At 39.9% G+C, this 21,603-nt stretch overlaps 2 protein-coding genes and 2 pseudogenes across 2 annotated transcripts in view; 1 reads left to right on the top strand and 3 right to left on the bottom strand.

Moving 5' to 3' along the window:
* Nucleotides 1-18,726, bottom strand: part of LOC140597413 (FAS-associated factor 2 pseudogene) — a 62,147-nt pseudogene extending 43,421 nt beyond the window's left edge.
* The window catches only part of LOC140597410 (piwi-like protein 1), a 130,872-nt gene that overhangs the window by 84,284 nt on the left and 24,985 nt on the right, over nt 1-21,603 (bottom strand). The window lies entirely within an intron of this gene.
* The window catches only part of LOC140597419 (small G protein signaling modulator 1-like), a 54,382-nt gene that overhangs the window by 29,592 nt on the left and 3,187 nt on the right, over nt 1-21,603 (bottom strand). The window contains exons 2-3 of the mRNA XM_072745689.1: nt 20,936-21,098; nt 16,782-19,102 (exon numbers count right to left, since the gene is read on the bottom strand). Coding sequence (XP_072601790.1) covers nt 19,099-19,102; nt 20,936-21,098 — 167 coding nt within the window. The 3' untranslated portion in view covers nt 16,782-19,098. The remainder of the gene's footprint in view (nt 1-16,781; nt 19,103-20,935; nt 21,099-21,603) is intronic.
* LOC140597416 (phosphoglycerate kinase 1 pseudogene) lies at nt 6,747-10,849 on the top strand (annotated as a pseudogene).

Here is a 21,603-nt window from a genome sequence, read left to right as displayed (position 1 = left end):
GACCGAGCCTCTTGTCAGGCTCTCTCTCCCTCCCCCTCTTCCCTTCTCTTCCACTTTCTCTCTTTCACTCTCTCCCTCTTTCAAACAAATAAATAAATATTTTTTTAAAAAGAAGAATTAGCAATATGATTTTAGATTTACAGCATAAATTAAACAAATCACAAGTAATCCAATCATATTTGAAGCTGGCCTCCATCGTATCAGTTCAGATGAAAGAATGATCAATAGAGGTCATATCATCCCCAGGCATAACTGAACTAGCCAAGAAACCTGTAAGAATGCAACCCCACTAGCTTACAAATAGATATGATCACCAGATGTACTTAGTGAAATTTTTAACATAAGGAATCGAGATGTCTTTCAGATTCCAAATCTCTTGAGACGGAGAAGACCGCTGTGGGACTTAATGAAATGGCATCGGAGCATCTGCTAGCATGACATCATGGGCCTCCAATCAACAGCGTCCACCTTCTCAGGAGCCCCCTGCTCCAAATTTTGACCTTAAAAATCCTCACTTGCAAACCATGAGGGGGTACAGGACTTTTGAGCATTAGGTACTGTTCTCATGGGTGAGACCACACCATTAACAGCTTATCTTTCTTCACTGCAAAAGCTCAGTGTCAGTTTTTATTGGCTCTCTGTGCATTGAGGGGACAAACTCTCACTCGGTTCAGTTACAATTTGATTAAATAAGGGTATATAAACCCTGCCAGTCTTGAAGTGAATGAGGGAGTTCTCGGGGTTTGTAGTGATCAGCTGCATCCTGCAGATTCCTCATTTGAATCAAAGGCAGGTTGGCAAAATGAATAGACTTTCCATTTTGAAGACTTGGACTAAGTATGGGGTTAGAATCATACTTGACTGCCTACCAGGCAAATATCTCACCATAATGACACTCAAAGAGGTAAAACTACCTCCTGAATCAAACTGATCAGATTGAAATCCCAGCTCTGCCACTTACTCTATTTCCATATCTGAAAATAGATGTAACAATAGTAGCTACCTCACAGAGTGACAGAGGATAAATTAATCAAGTCATGTGAGATACACAATATATTTCTTGGCATATTGCTTACCAACAATTAGTTACTACTATTGTTGTTCTATTAAAATAATAATTTATATGTATTTTCAAAAATTGGTAACACATGCCATTTTATAGCATCTGGAGAATGGAATCTGAGTTTAGTAATACTTCCTCTTCCTTAAACATTTACCTAAAATATAGTACTAATGTTTTTGAATTAAAGTTGTCCAGTCATGGGCATTACCCTTTCTTAAAGCTGGGTGGATCCTCAAGACAAACGTCTCTCTAAATATCTCTTTTCCCCATAAAGCAAACAATGGTCTTTTGCAAGGGACATTCCTGTCAGAAGACTAATAATAGGGACACCACTTGAACCATATGGGTATTACGTGAATAGAATGTAGATATGCAGAAAAACAAAATGTAATCATTGAGGCTGTTGAGCTGAGCAAACACTGCTTCACAGTGTTAATGACATGAAATTTTCCTCTACTTTCTGTGTTTTTGCCTTTGTAGCTACTCAGAATTTCACCCCGGTCCTCTGGTGACAGCTGTGGCACATGAGCTCAGAACACTGGATCTGCTCGATGATTTCCTGCCAAGCACTTTATTAAGAGTTTTAGATTTATTAGATTCAATACAGTTTGCTTGATGCATGGTAGATTATTCTATATTTCGTAAAAATTACCCTGTTCTATGGCTTGATGCCTTGAGTTTATAGCCACTAAGACATGGTTTATTGTTTGTTCTTGATTTGGAAACAAATAGTTTCCCTTTGTTCTGATTCTTTATTTTCCCTGTCTACTTTTGAGATGCTAGAGCATCGTGATTGCACATAGTATTCGAAACTCAAGATTTATTATACATTGCATTTTCTTTAAAAAATTAGATTATAGATCTAAGAGTAAACAATGCTTAAGGAGCAAGAGACTGGACGTGTGATTTGTACACATACACTTAATTTCCGTATATTCTTGTCATGATTATCCATGGCATTTATGAACCTATGTTGATTTATTATCAAATGAAAGTTTAAAAAGCCTAACAATTTAAAAAAGCAAGATGCACTTAAAATAATAAACTTTAAATAGAATCATCTAATTTAACATCAATAAATCTGACAATCTGACAATTCAGGGTGAGGGTGTTTCTATATACTTATAAGGAAATTGTATGTCTTTCTTTAAAGTTTTTCCCTATGCTATATTTAAAAAACAAAAATCAGAAACAGAAACAAAAAAGTCTATCTCAGGATGGTTATAACAAGTGACAATGTACAAGTTTCATAAATTTGAACTCTTCTAATTTGAAAACCAAATCCAGTTGGCTAGACTGTTGTGTTTGGTTGGTGTTTTATGTAATTGGGAAATTTTACATTTAAAAGTAGTTTTCTGGTATTATGCTGAGTGAAATAAGTCAATTGGAAAAGAACAATCCTTATATGGTCTCATTCATTTGGGGAATATAAAAATTAGTGAAACGGAATAAAGGGAAAGGAGAGAAAATGAGTGAAAATATCAGTGAAGGTGACAAAACATGAGAGACACCAACTCTGGGAAACGAACGAAGGGTAATGAAAGGGGAGGTGGCCGGGGGGTTAGGGTGACTGGGTGATGGGCACTGAGGGGGGCACTTGGTGGGATGAGCACTGGGTGTTATGCTATATGTTGGCAAACTGAACTCCCATAAAAAATAAAAATAAAAAATAAAATAAATAAAATAATAAAAGTAGTTTTCTAATTCATTTCAAAAAATCAGAAAATTTAGGCTAATACTCTTGATTGGCAAAATTAGCTGAAGCTGAATACCGGCTGTCCCTTGTACTAAAGGCCCATGTTCTCCAAAGACCTTGTTCCCCTTGTTCCCAACCCTCTCCATTCATTCATGTTGGTGGGCTAGTCTTTGTATATACATTTGTGCTTGGGACCACTGACGTAGAGATGTCAAGGGATGATGTGCTAAAATCTGACAATCTGACAAGCCCGGTAAAGGTAGGTTAGGAATCCATCAATAGGCTTTATAATGTAGCTTATTTCAATATAATAATAGTCATGGTGCAAATGAGAATAATTACCTACTTAGTACTTGAACAACTATAACATTATGCAGCCATTAACCATGATATTTTAAAAAATATCAGATGCAAATGTAAAAGTGATTTGGTTAAATGACAAAATCACAGGTCATATAGTCGTAGGTAAATTAGTATTGAGTTATGTTACAAGGAGAATTCAAACGAGATGTGCACTATCAAGGCACTACTCTAAATGGATGGATAATCACGTAGAATTACAGAGCTAAATTGGGTCAGGCAAACCAATTCCAGGACCAAAGATTCATATTTATATATTAATTGCAACTAATTACATTTTCATTGATTTTTTAAAGAACAAATTAGAGAGACCAGTATGCTTCTTTGGAATAGAGAAGAAAAAGTTTTAAAAAAGGATATGAGTATTGTCTAAAGTTAGAGTCCTGAGGGAATGGTTGAATAGTCGAAAAGGACTAAGGATTAGTTAGCACAAGTACTAACTAGTACTAAAGTACTAGTTAAGCAACATTTTAAGTAGTATAATAATTTTTCTGATAGATTCTTTGCATTTTTAAATATTTGCATTTTTGTTCCAGTAAAAGTAACTCACTCTCCATGTAGGTGATTAGAAAAGGGGGAATGGAAGAAATAAAATACAGCTCACCTATAATCTTACTATCAATATTTTACTATTAAAAGTTTCAATCCTGGGGATCCCTGGGTGGCTCAGCGGTTTGGCGCCTGCCTTTGGCCCAGGGCGTGATCCTGGGGTCCTGGTATCAAGTCCCACGTCAGGCTCCTGGCATGGAGCCTGCTTCTCCCTCTGCCTGTGTCTCTGCCTCTCTCTCTCTCTCTCTATGTCTATCATGAATAAATAAATAAAATCTTAAAAAAAATAAATAAAAGTTTCAATCCTTTTGTTTCTTGTCTTTTTGCTGCTAAACCATAAGATGTATATGGATCAGGAGCCTCTATTCTGCTCACTAATATATCCAAATACCTACACAGTGCTTACTAAAACAAAAAAAAAAGGTAGGCACTTGGTGGATATTGACTGAACATGTGTGTTCAGAATTAGAGTTCTATTGCTTTATTTTTATTTTTTACAAAGATTTTATTTATTTATTCATCACACACACACACACACACACACACACAGGCAGAGGGAGAAGTAGGCTCCTTGCAGGGAGTCCGACGTGGGACTTGATCCCAGGTCTTGAGGATCACACCCCGGGCTGAAGGAGGAGCTAAACCGCTATACCACCCAGGCTGCCCTGTACTTTTTATTTTGTGTCTTTTCATTTGAGTTCTTATTGTGAGCATTTTTGTCTTTAAGTGTTCTAACAATGTAGTTTTTTAAATGGCTAGATATGCCATAATTTCTATTGTTGAATATTTAGGTTGTTTCCAAATTATCACTAACACCAAAATGCTTCTGCAAGCATTTTTTCCACATAAAACTGGTTAGTATAAATATCTGGTATACCAGACTCATGAACTGAGTCTTTATATTGATCATTATAATTTTTGAAAATTTTATAGGAAAAATAAATGGTATCTAATTGTTTTGATTTGTAGTTACTTGACAACTGTTAACACTATATATTTTTTGTGTATGTCAATAAAATTACCTTTAAATGGAAATATTATTGTTTAAAAATTTAACAGAAATCCAATGTATATAATATTTGATCTCTTCTAATCAGCATATATAGAAACACAGACACATTATAGACTTTGCTATATAGTTAATTATTCATTGTATCTTAATCAACATTTCAAAATACATGCACATATGCACATACATGTGTATTAACTGTACATTCACTGACACATTCATATATTCCTTATGTGATAACATGTGCATATTTATTGACTGATGCTGAATTTTAAAAAAATGTTTTTAAAAGATTTTATTTATTTACTCACAATTGACAGAGAGAGAGAGGCAGAGACACAGGCAGAGGGAGAAGCAGGCTCCATGCAGGGAGCCTGATGTGGGACTCGATCCTGGGTCTCCAGGATCACACCCTGGGCCGAAGGCGGTGCTAAACCGCTGAGCCACCTGCGCTGCCCATGTCAACATTTTTTCTTATTTGACTTTTAGACTTTGTTTTAGAGTAGTCTTAGGCTCACAACAGAATCAAGAGGTAAGTATTGAGATTTCCATATACATCATGCTCTACACAGGCATAGCTTCTCTCCCATCATCAAAGTCATTCACCAAGAGGTATTTTTAAAAATAATAATTGTTATTAAATTAATATGGATATAAAATATATTTATTTTTATTTACATACTTATACTATAAATATAAATTATTATTTTTATCAGTTTTTGCCAAGGATAAACCTACAGTGACACATCGTAATCACCCAATGTCCATAGATTATATTATGGTCCACTCGATATTTACATTCTATGGGTTTGGACAAATTTACAATAACATCTATTCACTATTATAATATCATAGCATATTTTCAGTGCCCTAACACAAACAAAGGAAAATGATTCATCTTCTCCCTAAATTCCCTTCAACTATTCATCTTTTTATCGTTAACACAGTTTCTTTTTCTTTTCTGGAACATCATATAGTTAAAGTTATATATAGTATGTGACCTTCTCACTTTGGCTTCTTTCACTTAGTAATTTGCATTGAAGTTTCCTCCATGTATTTCTATGGCTTGATGGCTCATTTTTATTTTAGTGCTCAATAATATTTGTTTGTATTTATCACATACACGTATTGCAAAACTTCTTGGTTCCTTCCAAGTCTTGGCAACTATGAACAAAAGCTGCTATAAACATCTATGTGCAGGTTTTTGTGTGAGCATAAGTTTTCAGGTCCTTCAGATAAATGCCAAGGAACTGAAATCTTCAGATTATCCAGATGTCACTAATATCTTGGTCTGTTCCAATCCCATTGCCGTTTACCTTTTCTATGCCAAGTATGGTTTATGAACTAGTAACATAGGCACCAAATACGAGCTTTTTGGAATCTCAAGTCTCACTCCAGGCCTACTAAATTAGAGCTTGTATTTGATGAAAGTCCTCAGGCAATCGATGTGTACATGAAAGTCTGAGAAGCAGTGCCATCAATTCTAACACCTCTGATTATAAAATATAAGTCTCCACTTTGACCTAGAGTTAGAAACATGCCTAAAATCAGTAGGAGCTTTTGAGACAAACAAAAAAATTTTCAAATCCCAGCCCTTCTGCTTCTGAAGTGATTCTCTTGAACAGGTAATGCAACATTTCTCCTCTTTCTCCATCGATGCAATGATGAAAATAAGACCTTGTTGCTGTATTAAGAAATGTCATATGCAACTGATGAATTATTGAAAACTACAGCTGAAACTAATAATGTACTATACGTTAGCTAACGTAATTTAAATATAAAAATGAAGTGTGATAAAAAAATAAAAAGTACTCATCACTGAGGTATAATAAATGGTCAATTGTGAATAAAAATTATGATTAGAGATAAATTAGAGAAAAGGAACAGCTCTTGAGGTTACAAAATGGTTAGTTGTAAATTGTGAATTAAAGATAACCTGATAACTGATGGGAGTTATTCTAATGCCATGCCACTTTGCTATAACAGCAATTCTTACCAGTTCAATTAAGCTTATATTTTCAAGGATTCTTAGTTTTCTCCTGGAATTATGATCAACATAGTAATTTTTTATATTATTTTTTTCTGAGAAACATTTTTAGGTAATGGGGGGAAAATGAGCCCTCTCTTAGAATATATAAAAGATATATAAAAGACTGTTTAAAATATGTATATATGTATAAAAGATGTTTAAAATATATTTCTTTGTGGAACATATTAAATGGATCATTATTTGTATGAGATTTTTAAAACTCACTGTGGCTTATTATGCAAATTTTAAACTGACATTGGATAGGTAAATTATGTTTAGGCAGTTTTCAAGAACTGGATTTTTGATTCAATAGACCATAGCAACTCTTCGATGTGCTATATTGTAATTCATTAAATTATCTTCTAGCACATGCATAGCTATCATGATGCTAATGGGTATTCATATTTAAATCATGAACGAAAGTTATACATATATACACCAATTTTTCATATCAAAAAGCTTGGAACTGAAAGAACTATAGAGCAAAACACAGTATTTGAACACATTTTTATGGTGTTGTGATTTCTAGATTATCTCTGTATTTGTTAAGCCTATCTGTTGTGTCAGTTATCAATTCATTGCCTTTCATTTCCAAATGTACCTCCAATATGGTAAACAACAGAATTGGCTTAAGCATTTCTCTTTTTAAATGCACACTGTTAAGTTTCTCAGTAGAGGGCAGCAGGGGAGATTTTGCAGGAGGTAGAGACTTCCTCCAATTCACAGCACTATCCAGGAGGATAGGCAGTGTGGGTATAAGGACATCTGGTAAGGAACTACTACTTAGCAGTCACAAGCCTAGGATGAAGGTCCTTTGACCTTTCAGCCTCATCCTGGCAATGATATTTCTACAGACAGCCTGGACTCCTCTGACAAGCCTAGTACAGCCTGCATAAAGCTACTTGTGTCCAGAAGGTCACACACCAAGTCAGTCCTTCAAAGAGTAAGTTCTAACAACCTTTCACCCCTACTGGCACCTGGATTCCCACTGCAGATCCAGCAACCATTTTCTTGTCACATGTCATTTTCTTATCTTTGTCTATACCTCCGGAGGTGGCTGTTGTTTGCACAGCAGTTCTGGCCTGGCCATTCCAGTGGTCAGCTCTGCTCTCTAGGAGCCAAACTACATTTTCTCCAGTATTTGAACACATTTTTACAGTGTTGTGATTTATGGATTATCTCTGTATCTGTTAATACCCTTTTCAAGTTTACCCTTTCTTAGGTACTCTTTCTCTGCTTTACCACACAGAATTTCTTTATATCTTATAGTTATGTTTGTCAGAGTCAGTAATTCTTTGTATTAAACTGTTCTGCTTTAACCTACTACATGTTTTTGTTTGTTTGTTTGTTTTGTTTTGTTTTGTTTTTGTCTCCTGATTGGGCTCAGAGTGCTACTTTGGCTTTCTACAATTAGAAGTGAAACTTGTTCAAGAGATCATTTTATTACAATAAGGGCTACTACTTACTGTGAACTATCTATGTGCCAGGCTCTTCACAATTATGATCTCACTTCATCCTCATGGAAATCTTATGAAGTGCGTACTTCATTCTACAAATGAAGTATATAGGGATCCCTGGGTGGCACAGTGGTTTGGTGCCTGCATTTGGCCCAGGGCGCGATCCTGGAGACCCGGGATCGAATCCCACATCAGGCTCCCAGTGCATGGAGCCTGCTTCTCCCTCTGCCTATGTCTCTGCCTCTCTCTCTCTCTCTCTCTGTGACTATCATAAATAAATAAAAATTAAAAAAACAAACAAATGAAGTATATACAAGGCTTATAATTAAAGCAATTTACTCAAGGTCATGACTGACTCAAGACTTAAAACGAGTCCTCTCTCAATACTATCATTGTGCTTATCACTACTATCTTAACTCCTAAACACCATAAAAGTCAACTAAAATGTCCACGAATATCTTATTTTTTTCTGAATGATTGATAACATAGGATCTTATGGGTTTATTATCCAGATAGAACGTAAAATACATATTTGGATATCATAGCTTTCCAGGTTATGCTTGAAGCCATGAATATAAATAGAATCACCCAAGGAGAATGGAGAAAAAAAAAAGAAAAAAAAAAGTTAACAGGCTTGGAGAAGACCTGGGAAAACACTGACATTTAAAGAACAGAGGAGGGATCCCTGGGTGGCGCAGTGGTTTGGCGCCTGCCTTTGGCCCAGGGCGCGATCCTGGAGACGCGGGATCGAGTCCCACGTCGGGCTCCCGGTGCATGGAGCCTGCTTCTCTCTCTGCCTGTGTCTCTGCCTCTCTCTCTCTCTCTGTGACTATCATAAATAAATAAAAATTAAAAAAAAAAATAAAAAAATAAAATGTTTAAAAAAAAAAAAATAAAGAACAGAGGAGCTCTCGGCATTCCGCACGAGGTTGGAGCACACGCAGGCTGCTTTCTTCTCCGCTGTTTAAGCTCTCAGCCTCGCAGCCTTTCTATTGCCAGGATGTCACTTTCTAACAGGCTGACTCTGAACAAGCTCGACGTGAAGGGCAAGTGGGTCGTCATGAGAGTGGACTTCAACCTATGAAGAGCCTATGTTCCTATGAAGAACCACCAGATAACAACCAACCAGAGAATCAAGGCTGCCATCCCAAGTATCAAATTCTGCTTGGACAATGGAGCCAAGTCAGTTCTTATGAGCCATCTGGGCCGGCCTGATGGTGTCCCCATGCCAGACAAGTATTCTTTGGGGCCAGCTGCTATAGAACTTAAGTCTGTGCTGGGCAAGGATGTTTTATTCTTAAAGGACTGTGTGGGCCAAGAAGTGGAGAAAGCTTGTGCTGACCCAGCTGCTGGGTCTGTCATCCTGCTGGAGAACCTTTGCTTTCATGTGGAGGAAGAAGGGAAGGGAAAAGATGCTTCTGGGAATAAGATTAAAGCTGAGTCAGTCAAAATAGAAGCCTTCCAAGCTTCACTTTCCAAGCTAGGAGATGTCTATGTCAATGATGCTTTTGGCACTGCTCACTGAGCCCCCAGCTCCATGGTGGGAGTCAGTCTGCCACAGAAGGCCGGAGGTTTCTTGATGAAGGAGGAGCTGAAATAGGCCTTGGAATGCCCAGAGCGACCCATCCTGGCCATCCTGGGTGGAGCTAAAGTTGCAGACAAGATCCAGCTGATCAGTAATATGCTGGACAAAGTCAATGAGATGATTATTGGTGGTGGAATGGCTTTTACCTTCCTGAAGGTGCTCAACAACATGGAGATTGGGACTCCTCTGTTTGATGAAGAGGGAGCCAAGATCGTCAAAGACCTGATGTCCAAAGCTGAGAAGAATGGTGTGAAAATTACCTTGCCAGTTGACTTCGTCACTGCTGAAAAGTTTGATGAGCATGCCAACACTGGCCAAGCCACTGTGGCCTCTGGCATACCTGCTGGCTGGATGGGCTTGGACCATGGTCCTGAGAGCAGCAAGAAATATGCTGAGGCAGTTGCTCAGGCTAAGCAGACCATGGGGAATGGACCTGTGGGCATATTTGAATGGGAAGCTTTTGCCCGAGGAACCAAAGCCCTCATGGATGAGGTGGTGAAAGCCACCGCCAGGGGCTGCATCACCATCATAGGTGGTGGAGACACTGCCACTTGCTGTGCCAAATGGAACACAGAGGATAAAGTCAGCCATGTGAGCACTGGGGGTGGTGCGAGTTTAGAGCTTTTGGAAGGTCCAGTCCTTCCTGGGGTGGATGCTCTTAGCAGTGTTTAGTACTTTCCTGCCTTTTGGTTCCTGTGCACAGCCCCTAAGTCAACCTAGCACTTGCTGCATCTCTCCTTGGCATTAGCTAAAATCTTCCCTCATGTCAAAATTCAGCTAGTGGCCAAGAGATGCAGTACCAGGAACCCTTAAAGAGGCGCACAGCATCTCAGCTCCTCTTTACTGCACCCTGGATTTGCCTACATTCTTCAGGATCCCATTTGAATTTCTTAGTGACTAAACCATTGTGCATTCTAGAGTGCATATATTTATATTTTGCTTGCTAGAAGAAAATGAGCTGTGTTGGCTTCTCTTTTTGAAGTAGCTTATTCTGACTACAGCTGTGTCATTGTTTCACTACTCAGCATGGAAATAAGATGAAATTCCAATTGTAGGCAGGTAGGGAGACAAAGTTGGTGATCTATTAAATCAATAAAAGTATCCACTGAAACAGAGAAAAAAATAAAGAACAGAGGAAAAGAAACAGTAGAAAAAAAGCAAGAAAGTATAGTGTACTGGAAGCTAAGAGATTTTCAGAAACGAAACATCACAAAGAAAACAAGAAGGACGATGAAAAATGTGTGTTTTGGCTTTAGCAACATAGAGGTCAATGGTTGGAAGAGTGAAATTGGTGGGCCTAAATTCCATATTATACTGAGATGAATGCACAAAAGGTAAAGAAGTATAAACTTTGAGTAAAACAACTCTTTAAGATACTTGACAATGGAAAGAAGAGGACTTCTGTGAAGATATGTAGGGCCAAGGTGGTATTTTGGGTTATTTCCCATAAGATGAGAGAGACTTGAAAATGTTGAAGTTGCAACATTCTGAGAACTTAATGTTTAAGATATAGAAGGGAAATGAATGATAAAATCCTCAAGGAGGCAGGAAGTATAGAGAGCATATAAGGTGGGTGAATTAAAATAATTCTTAGTTTTAAAGATTTTTACATCAACGTTGACATTCACTGATTTTGACACTAATCTTACCTGAATCATACACATAGAGAAAGGGGGGATGGGGAGGAGAAGAGATAGCTTGTTTTCAACAAATAGAGTTAGCATCATCAGCCTTGCATGGTTTTCCTTAATTTTATTTTATTTTATTTTTTTAAAATTTTATTTATTTATTTATTTATGATAGTCAGAGAGAGAGAGGCAGAGACACAGGCAGAGGGAGAAGCAGGCTCCATGCACCGGGAGCCCAACGTGGGACTCGATCCCGGGTCTCCAGGATCGCGCCCTGGGCCAAAGGCAGGCACCAAACCGCTGCGCCACCCAGGGATCCCGGTTTTCCTTAATTTTAAAGTTCTAGTAGAAAGCTCCATTTGTCTGGGAGCTATAAAGTCATCTTTGGAATTTCAGATTCCTACTCTGTGTCATATTCTCCAGTCCTCTAGGGAGAAGAAGCTGCTGAATTCATAGACATGTTTAGACTAGCAAGGCCTACTGCAGAGAAAGAAGGATGTACATATTTCAGAACACAAAAGGATTGAAGTAGACTATAAGTCCCTTAAAGGGAAGAACTATGTGAAATCACTCTGTTGTCCATTAACTAACCTAATCTTTCACTTTGGGCAGGTACATAATTAGGATACTTACATAACCATACTCATCCTTACCTAGTATATTGGGAGGTTTGGCTTCCGTAACATCCTTTATAGAAAAGCTGTGTCTATCTAAACTGATTTCTTCCGATTTTAAACTAAGCAAAGTAAAATATTAAGCCCTCTCTTGCTGTGGTGTATTCCAAGTGTCCCTATATTTCGCATTGACAGTCTTTATTCTCAATCAACTCCTTCGGACCCCCTGTAGTTTTCTAATTTGACCTTTCCATATAATTCAAATGCTAGGACCTAGCCCACACTGAGGTAACTCTCCAACACAATTTTGGCAAAATTAAAGTAGGCTCTGGCTTTTGGAAAAATAAGTAATACGGTAATACATGTTAGCTCTTTATTTTCTTCTAATTTTTGACATTCAAGTGATGCCATAGTGCTTTATCGTTAGCTACATCAGCAGTTAGCTTTGCCAAGTGAGGTTGCTAGCTCTTCTAAATGCAAATTAAAAGAGAAAAGAAAAGAAAGGAGCAAAGCATTAGCAGGCAGCAAAGAGATATGGTACATGGCCAACAAGGTAATAGCCTTATGGTGAGCCACTGCTCCAGAGAGGGAGGGTTATCTTGTCAATGGTATTAAACTTAAGACCCTGTTTCACTTGCACTGATGTCTGTCAAGGGAAGGGACCGGGATGCAGGAAGAGATTAAGAACTTCTCCCTAAATCAGTAATCAGTATCCTTCTAACAACCACAGAAAGGGTCTTAACATCTGTGAGAGTAGTCACTGTCCAGGCTGTGAGGAAACACGGGGAGAGGTGTGTAATGTTCATTGCTTCTAACTGTGAACACTTAACACTTGCGGCAACCAGAAAGAATCTGTAGTGCCCTCTTCATTCACAAAGGACACTATGACTATCTATTATTGAATAGTGGGTATTAGAAGAGCATCTCATCATTTTTAGAGTTTTATTTCACGTTCATAAAAACATTTCCATTTTTCTCTTCCTGAAGAGAGCCTCTTGGACTGAAACTGCCAGTGACTTTCCACATCCCTCATCCTGTTTCATTACAGAAACGCTCATAAAGACACAATTTTCTCCTATCAATAAATATGTTTGATGTTCCATAGAAGTTCTATGTAATACATGCAGAACAATGGAGTCAGACTCTAGGATTAATGATTGTCAAAGCAACTTGAAGCGACGAGCCTGCCTCTGGATGCTCAGCGGTGGATGTGATGCGGGTGTTCAGTGGGAAACCAGAATGAGCAATAAAGCCCACGAGTAATAATCATAAATCCCAAAGAGGCATCACCCTTTCTTAAGACATGTTTAAACTCCTTGAGAACGAAGACTGTAAGGTGCAATCTGCTTTTAGAGGCATTATATTGTTCTAATACATTTAGTTTAAGTTGGAAGTGGAGCATGCCTGGACTAAGGAGCTTTTCCATGCAGTGGACTCAGCTGCAGCTCCACGCGGACTGCCAGGACAGGATGCGATGCTGATGGTGTTCTGAGCAGACTCCCAACATTTTCCTAACTTGAATTTGTTTTATTTTTACATCATATTCCTGTTAAAGGCTCCTAAAATCTCCTAGCCATCAAGTGTCTCAAAATACAGACTCTACATGGAAAGTATTTGGAGACACCGAATAATTTAGTGTGCCTTACGTATAGGATAAGGGACAAAAGGACTGATGTTTCTCAAAACAGACCATTAGGTTGGCTGTATTCAATTCTGATTCTATATATTTAGGACTCACTGAATTCATAGTTCACGGTACTTGCTGCCAAGATAAATAGTTTTTTTTTCTGCTTTTTGTATTTTCTCACATGAAGACACACTCACCAAGAAATCAAGTAGCAATTGAAGAACTAGACACACTGTGTGGGAAACGTCATGTTGGATATATAGTCTAGATGACCCCTTGATTAATACATAGAGGATTCACCTTTTTTCTTTCACTTCTCATTATTTTGAATCACATATCGCACAAACCAAATAATACTACATCTCAAAGGGAAAAATGTACGAAAGTATTTGTCAACCAAAACTCCTAGTAATTCATCACAGAATTTTCAATGTGCTGCTTTCCATGAACCTCATGCAAGTTCATGAATATTATTGAAGTCCACTGTCATGTAAAGTTTGGATCTTGCAGGAATCTAGGAAAAAAGTTCATACACTCTTTTCTGAATATTGGTAAAAATATATGTATAGTGCTCAAATAACAAGGATACAGTGAAGCAATTTTTAAGGATTATCCTACCACAGTATTATTTTACATACTTAGTAAAGAGATAAACTCTGTTCAGGAATCTCAAGACAGGGGTTTTTATTACTTCCAGAAGTTCAAGTAATTATTTAATAGCTACTATAGTTTGTAAAACATTTTAAAGTTCAGGTTGCACATCATTAGCACAGAGCCTCAGTCCTGCAGATTTCAAGCCTCAGAAACAGGCAACATATACTTCGTTTGATGGAAATTCAGACAGAGATATCTAATTCGCTACCCTGCGGAGTAAGGAAGATAAGCTGAGGCATCTGGTCAACACACTCAATGGGGATGGGGAGACCTTGCCATCTCTATAAAGGGGGTAGAGATTTATAAATCTTATTATTTCCATATATATGGCCTTTCACAACTTACCAGCTTATTTTCACATAGCTCATTTAATATAACAGTTATATAAAAGGTAAGACATTATTTTTTTCTATTTTTATTGTTGTAACTTCTCTGCACACTCATCACCTTAATAACACCTAAATATTACCTTGAGATGACATTTTTTGTTTCTCAAAACCTTCACTAGATCTCATGCTCTTTGGAAGCATAGAGTATGCATAAAGTGCCTTTTCTAGTTATAGTGTCCATACATGTATTGTATCTATGCACACACACAAACAATACTATAAAGTTCAGTACATGATAGCCACTCATTGAGGGCTGAAAAATGAATCACTGAGTGAATAAAGGAACACCTCACATTGTTTCATTTCTCCTTAGCCCTTTTGATTATCCATTCAATTAATTTATTACTAAGTACCTAGCACCGTGCCACCCTGTAGGATATTAACGATACAGTAATCAATTAAAGGTTATTCCACAGTGTGGTCCAATGATCTGCCTGCTGCCATCTGGATGCTTGTTAAAAACTCAAATTCCTGGGCCCAATCCCAGACTTACTGAATTAGAATCTCATGGATACTGAAGTCAGAAAAGCATTGCACAATAAGTTGACAATCTTGCAAAAACAGGTCGATGGATTTTTAAAAAAATCATATTAAAAAAACATCCTTTCTTTTAATCTTTCTACAGTATTTTCTCTATGCAATTTCTCTTAGTTATAGATTGGGTAAGACTAAAATTCAGGACAAATGGAAAACTAAGAACAACATGTAAATGAAAATTCTAAACCAAGGTAAATGGTGAACTAGTTTTTTGGGTCTAGGACTTCATAAAAAAACAGTCTTTCTGGGAACCCATCCTTGTGAAAAGCATTAATCATTAGAGAAAATCAGACAGGAATCTACAAATGACCTGGAGTCATAAATCAAGGAACAATTTTTGTCCTCATTTAGCCATGGTTATGTAGAATATGAAAATATGTATTCCCAGTAGTGGAAAAACCAAGTCCCAGTCAATTAAATTATAGACTGCCACTGGCTTACTTACATTCATGCTTAAAAATGATGTATTATTTTCCTTTCCCATTTCTATTACTTGATATTCTTGCAACTCGTTTAATTATTATAACTGTTTTGTGACACAGAGTTCAGTTTACAAAGACCTAATCCAGAGGTAAAGAGCCCAGTTTGCTTGCTCTCTCCCTGCTGTCTCAGTGAGACTGAGTCAGGGCTACACTTGGGGCCTTCCTGCAGTCTCAGATATCAGAACTCTGATCATGTTGTTTTAGGGTCAGTTGCTACAGATAAACTGGATGGATCGGGGTGGTGGTGGTGGAGTAGGGATTTTAAAGCTGGGAGGAGTGGATATTTATCCCAGCTCTGTTGGTAATTAGCAGAGTGGCCTTATTTACTTATTCTTTGCTTTTCTCTAAAATTTAGTCATGCAGTATTAAAGAATCATTGCAAGGAAGAAAAATAAACACTTGCCTATTTCCTGCTGATTAATGGAGCCAAGATATAACCGTTATTGTTAAATGACTATTAAATGCAGGGTGGTGATGTTTAGGCCTAGAAAAGTAAATCAAATTATTTGAAGTCACCCAGTTAATAGAGTGCAGTGTGTCTTGACTTGCATTTACTCAATTCTCGTCAGTATACTTTCCACTCTCAAACATTTCCTAAGCTTGTAGATGAATTACAGTGGTTTATAAACAGGACGGGGGTAATTGCCAAGAATATGGAAGTGGACAGGGAAGAAGGAGCACATGCTGTAGTTAATAGATCTCAGGCAGAACAAGAACAAGTGGCACCGGCTGGCCAGTGTCCAGGTTCTGCTGAAATGTGAACGCACAGGATTCTCTGAAGCCTGAAGGAGCCTGTCAGACTGGCCAGAAGTAGGCGGTGGCACTGCAGCAGGAATGGCTGTCAGACCTTCAGCCAATTTTTTTACCTTAGCAGCTCTGGCTCCCTGGTTAGTCTCCATTACAATATTAATCTCTGAGTTAGTAGAGAGATTTTCTGACCAAATACTCTTTTAAAAGAAAACCTGTTTTCAAATCAAGAGAAATGTTAAACTGGTTAGAGTTCAAAGTCTGAGGTAGTCACCATTCCACATGACCACAAGAAATGTCTTAGTTTTGTATGCCTGGCATGGGCCACAATAACTAAGAGAGGCAAAGAACTCACAAGGCCATCTGGGGAAGTTTCTTCAAAGGCAATGGCAGGATAGGTTCTATTTGAAGAAAGATCAGAGCAAAGAACAGTTAATTGTAGTTAGAACAGAGTCAAGTATATCATGTTGCTGGCTTGATTAGAGAGCCAGGACTGTGATGGACAGTGATGAAGAGATTTTTCTCTAAACCACGGGTCAAGAACCTTTTTCTGTAAAGGGCTAGACAATATTTTCAGTTTTGAAGAGCGTAAGATTTTGTCACAAGTACTCAGTTTGTCACTGTAGCACAAAAGCAGCCATAAATGACTGGCAAATGAATCAGTAAGGCTAGGGTCCAATAGGATTTTGTTTGCCAAACGTGAAGAAAGCTAGATTAGGTCTACGAGCTATAGTTTATCAACCTCTGCTCTGGAATAAAAACGTTTAAATTGAAAAAGAAACACTTGTGTTGTTTCTAGTGTCCCTAGAGACCTGAATTTTTCTTGAACCAAAACCTCTTCCATATAACACAGAACATACCTTCATAGGTTATGAAGGTACAGTGCAGGTTATGGAGGATGTTATCACTAAGGGTAGGGGAGACTCTGTACTAATGTTACAACTTCTGTGTGAATGTAAAAAAAAAAATAAGAAGTTTAATAAATAAAGAGGTTGGCGTTATTGCTGAAATAAATCACTAATTCCTTTTGACTGATTTATTCAGCGGAAAACACAAGGTCATAGACCAAAGGCAGTAACTACAGAGGCCCTGAACCCACGTTAGGGCACAGAGCAGAGACTTGTCATAATTCACGAGAAGGTGTAATTGGACTCCAGAGCCTGGATTTCTTCCAGTTCCTCTCCTGTCTCCTGGCCTTTGCACCTGCTTCCCTCTGCTAGAAACACTCTTTCCCCTACATCTTTACCCAGTTAATGCCTACAGGCACTTCAAATGGAAGCTTAACTGCCATGTATTCCAGGACACTTTCTCTGACCACCCAGAGTAAATTAAACACCACCCACCTAGTTTGGAATATTCATCATATATTATCCCAATTACTAGTTACCTGTTTTCCCTGCTACGATGTGAGGTTCATGAAGAGAAGGATTTGTTCTATACTTTCAGATATGTTTTCCAGGCAAACAGGCAAAGAATGAAAGATAATCATAATACCCATTTTATGTGAGGATGTGGTTAAATAGGCACTTTCATATACCAAGAGATGAGGAGATTCTCATGTATTTCCTTGATATTCTCTCTCTCCCTCTCCTTCTGGCTGGAAAGGAGTACTGGTCGTGAAGAGTCTCAGATTTTACATTCTTCCCCAGCTTCCCTATCCCTTAGCATAACATCCAAGCTTTGAACATGACAGTTAAGACCAATGTATCGGGATCCCTGGGTGGCGCAGCAGTTTGGCGCCTGCCTTTAGCCCAGGGCGCGATCCTGGAGACCCGGGATCGAATCCCACGTCGGGCTCCCGGTGCATGGAGCCTGCTTCTCCCTCTGCCTCTGTCTCTGCCTCTCTCTCTCTCTCTCTCTCTCTCTCTCTCTCTGTGTGACTATCATAAATAAATAAAAATTAAAAAAAAAAAAAAAGACCAATGTATCCCCAACATCTAAGGTTAGTGCCTGGCACTTGCTAGGTGCTCATTAAATATTTGTTGGAAGAATGAATGGATGGATAAATGCTTGCCAAGAGGGCTCATACTACAAAACATTTACACCAAGTTGATCTGAGCTAGAAAAAAAAAATGTAAGAAAGTATCATTATAAATTTCCAAAATGCTGTGGACTCACTATCTTCCCTTCTCACCTCTTCTCCAGAATGGCAGCGATCCCTGTCCCACTTACCAAATGAGAGGAGAGACACAGAGAAGCTAAATGACTCCTCTAGGGCCATGGTTAGTAAGAAGACAGTAGGCTTAATTCATGGGAGAAGAAAGATGCCTAAGATTGCAGGATCCTACACCCCACTCCTAATCTGGAGATCCGGCGTTGCCAGTAAGCACCTGAATTGTCCCAAGGTCCTAAACTAGGCTAATTCGGAGACGAACATCCAGATGGCCTTCATGTAATTTCTTCCAAGTCAAGTGCATATCAAGGGGGAGAAACGAAAGGTGCTTTGTGCAACAGGGCGCAATTTCCAAGAAGGCCAGCAGGTGGCGGCAGAGCACACCCAGGCGTCTGGTCTTTCTGGCTCACCTGCTGTTTTCCACCAGGTAATGCACAATTTTGTCCAGCACCTTCTCAAACAAGGCAGTGCGGATCCACAGGTGCTTGATGGCTAGTGGGGACAGGTTGGGCAGCTTCGGCAGCTTCCGCACATTCTCCTGGAGGCCCTGGATCTGATTTCACCTTCAAGACCAGTAAAGAAGAAGGATGAATATTCACAAAAGAGGAAATCCAACAGGACCAATATGCAAACAGCAACCTCTCAAGGAAATGAAGGGAATGGCAACCAAAACAACAAAAGAGCCCTTATTGCTCCTGGCAAGTGGGCAAAGAGTTGGAGGAATCATAATACCCAACAAGCATGAAGATGCAGGGAAATACACTTTCATACACTGTTGATGGGTAAGCCGGATTCTCATAGTGATTCCCTTCCCTTCCCTTCCTTTCCCTTTCCCTTCCCTTCCCTTCCCAGCCCAGGACTTCAGTCACACAGAGGCACCTTGGAGAGCTGTGGGCCCAGCATCTCAAAATTCATGAGAGCCTCACATGGGAAAACCCTTCCCTACCCTACCCTACCCTTCCCTCCCCCTCCCTTCCCTTCCCCTCCCCCTCCCTTCCCTTCCCTTCCCTTCTCTCTCTTCTTCTCTTCTCCTCTCCTCTCCTCTCCTCTCCTCTCCTCTCCTCTCCTCTCCTCTCCTCTTCTCTTCTCTTCTCTCTCTCTCTCTCTCTCTTCCCTCCCCCTCTCTCCCCTCTCCCTGTCATGGATAAGTGGTTGCATGAATGAAGGAATGGCTCTCCCTTACCAACTGGCATGGGTATCTCTAATTCCTCCATTAGAAAGTCACTCCCAATATCATGGAAGGCCGATGGACATCCACCCCTTTAAGAAGTTCTCAGCAAACACCTGGAAATTTAGCAGATGGACTGGAAGACACCTGAAAACCAAGTGGCTGAGGAGTCACTTGGGATTCCTAATGGGAGTTGGCAATGTAAAATCCACAGCCCTGCCCATCACACAGTTCTGGCCAGCAGCTCTGGGCTGGTATGGCCTGAAAGGCAAGGCAAGGGCCATTGCCCATCCAGTGAAGTGGAAGGAACACCCATGGCAGAGAAGGCAAACATGGCATGCGTGCTTCTTTCTCCTGTCTCGTGCCATCTAATCAATCTGAGCATTCTTTCCTGTGAAACCCAAGAGTAGCTCTAGAATCTTTCACAACAAGGTCCTTTGGGCAGCCTCTAGCAACAACTGGAGCTGAAACCTATTTGGCATCCCTGACCAGGCTCCAGATCAAGGCTTTGGCTGAACAATTAGGACTCTGGCGAGGCTCTGGTGGAAGGTGCTCAGGTACACATACTCAGGCCATGAGCCTCCCCCAGCAAACATAATCAGCTCTTAAGACATGTGAGTGAAGTCAAGGCTCCCCTTCAATGGTGGCCTCAATGTGACACCTGGTCCATGCAGACAGAGACCATACTGCTTTGATTAAACTTTGGTCTTCCTGCATTCAGAATGGGGTCTGGCTCCCAAAAGCCACTTTATGCATTCAACAATCGTGTCTTGAACATTTCTAGGCACTGTCCAGGCACTGGGATGGGGAGTAACAGATGTTAGTTGCCTGTTCCCAGGAGTTCAGAGTTAAGCGGGGAAGATAGACAAGAATCAAGGAAACAAATGAAAGAGTAATTAGAGGTGGTGATAACCACAGGGAAGTAAGTAAATAAGTGATCTAAAAGAAAAATTGGGTGAGGGTTGGAATTTATCCTTAACTGGGGCAAAGCCTGAGATGACAAGAAACTAGCCACAGAAAATGAAGTATGGGAACCGGGTGGTGGGTAGAACATGTGCAAAGGCCCTGGGGTAGGAAACAATCTGGCAGGTTTGGGGAGCAGAAAGGAAACCGGAGAGAGGAACTGGCAGGAGGCATGGGTTCTTGCAGAGCTCAGGGAGGAACGTGGAGTCAGGGGGACTGTCCTCTGCAGGGCGTGCCCTGCCCATACCCCATGCTCCATACTCACGTGCTCTCAATCAGCTGCTCCAGGTCCTGCACCTTGTGGCTCAGCTCCTCGGCCGGCGGGAAGTTCTTGCCCACTTTCATGAAGAGAGCTGCAATCTCGTTGTAGCACAGAAAGCCAGCTGCCCGCCGCCGCAGCCCATGCAGGACGCAGGCCTCCACAGCCGCTGTAGGGACATGACAGTCAGTAGGCCCTGCCCTGCCCACACTCCCATGCACCCAGCCCAGGACTTCAGTCACACAGAGGCGCCTTGGAGAGCTGCGGGCCCAGCATCTCAGAATTCATGAGAGCCTCACATGGGAAAACCGCATATGCCTCTCTCCCTTCCACTCCCTCGAAAGGGAGCAAGACAGCTGAGGAGTTAACCTATGCTCGCTGCCCAAGGTCAGACTATCTGCCCACATCCTTTCCCAGACACTAAGAAGTCGTGTGACCTCCAGCAACTACTTCCCCTCCTTGTGTCTCAGTTTCTTCATCTGAGAAGTGGGGAGAGCATGAATGTGCATCTTAAAAGGTTGCTGTTAGAATGAGGTGGAAAAAATGCATGGAAAGCACTTCACACAGAGCCCAGTACACAGTAAGCGCTTTAGGAACATTAGCTATTGCTCCTGCCAGGGAGAGAGGAGGGACCAGACCACAGGACTGTTGAGCTTTGTCTGGGCTCAAGATAA

Source organism: Vulpes vulpes, unplaced genomic scaffold (assembly GCF_048418805.1).
Source record: "Vulpes vulpes isolate BD-2025 unplaced genomic scaffold, VulVul3 u000000663, whole genome shotgun sequence".
In the NCBI taxonomy this organism is placed as follows: Eukaryota; Metazoa; Chordata; class Mammalia; order Carnivora; family Canidae; genus Vulpes; species Vulpes vulpes.
The sequence above is the reverse complement of the archived record's forward strand: the minus strand, read 5'-3'. Positions and strand labels throughout refer to the sequence as shown.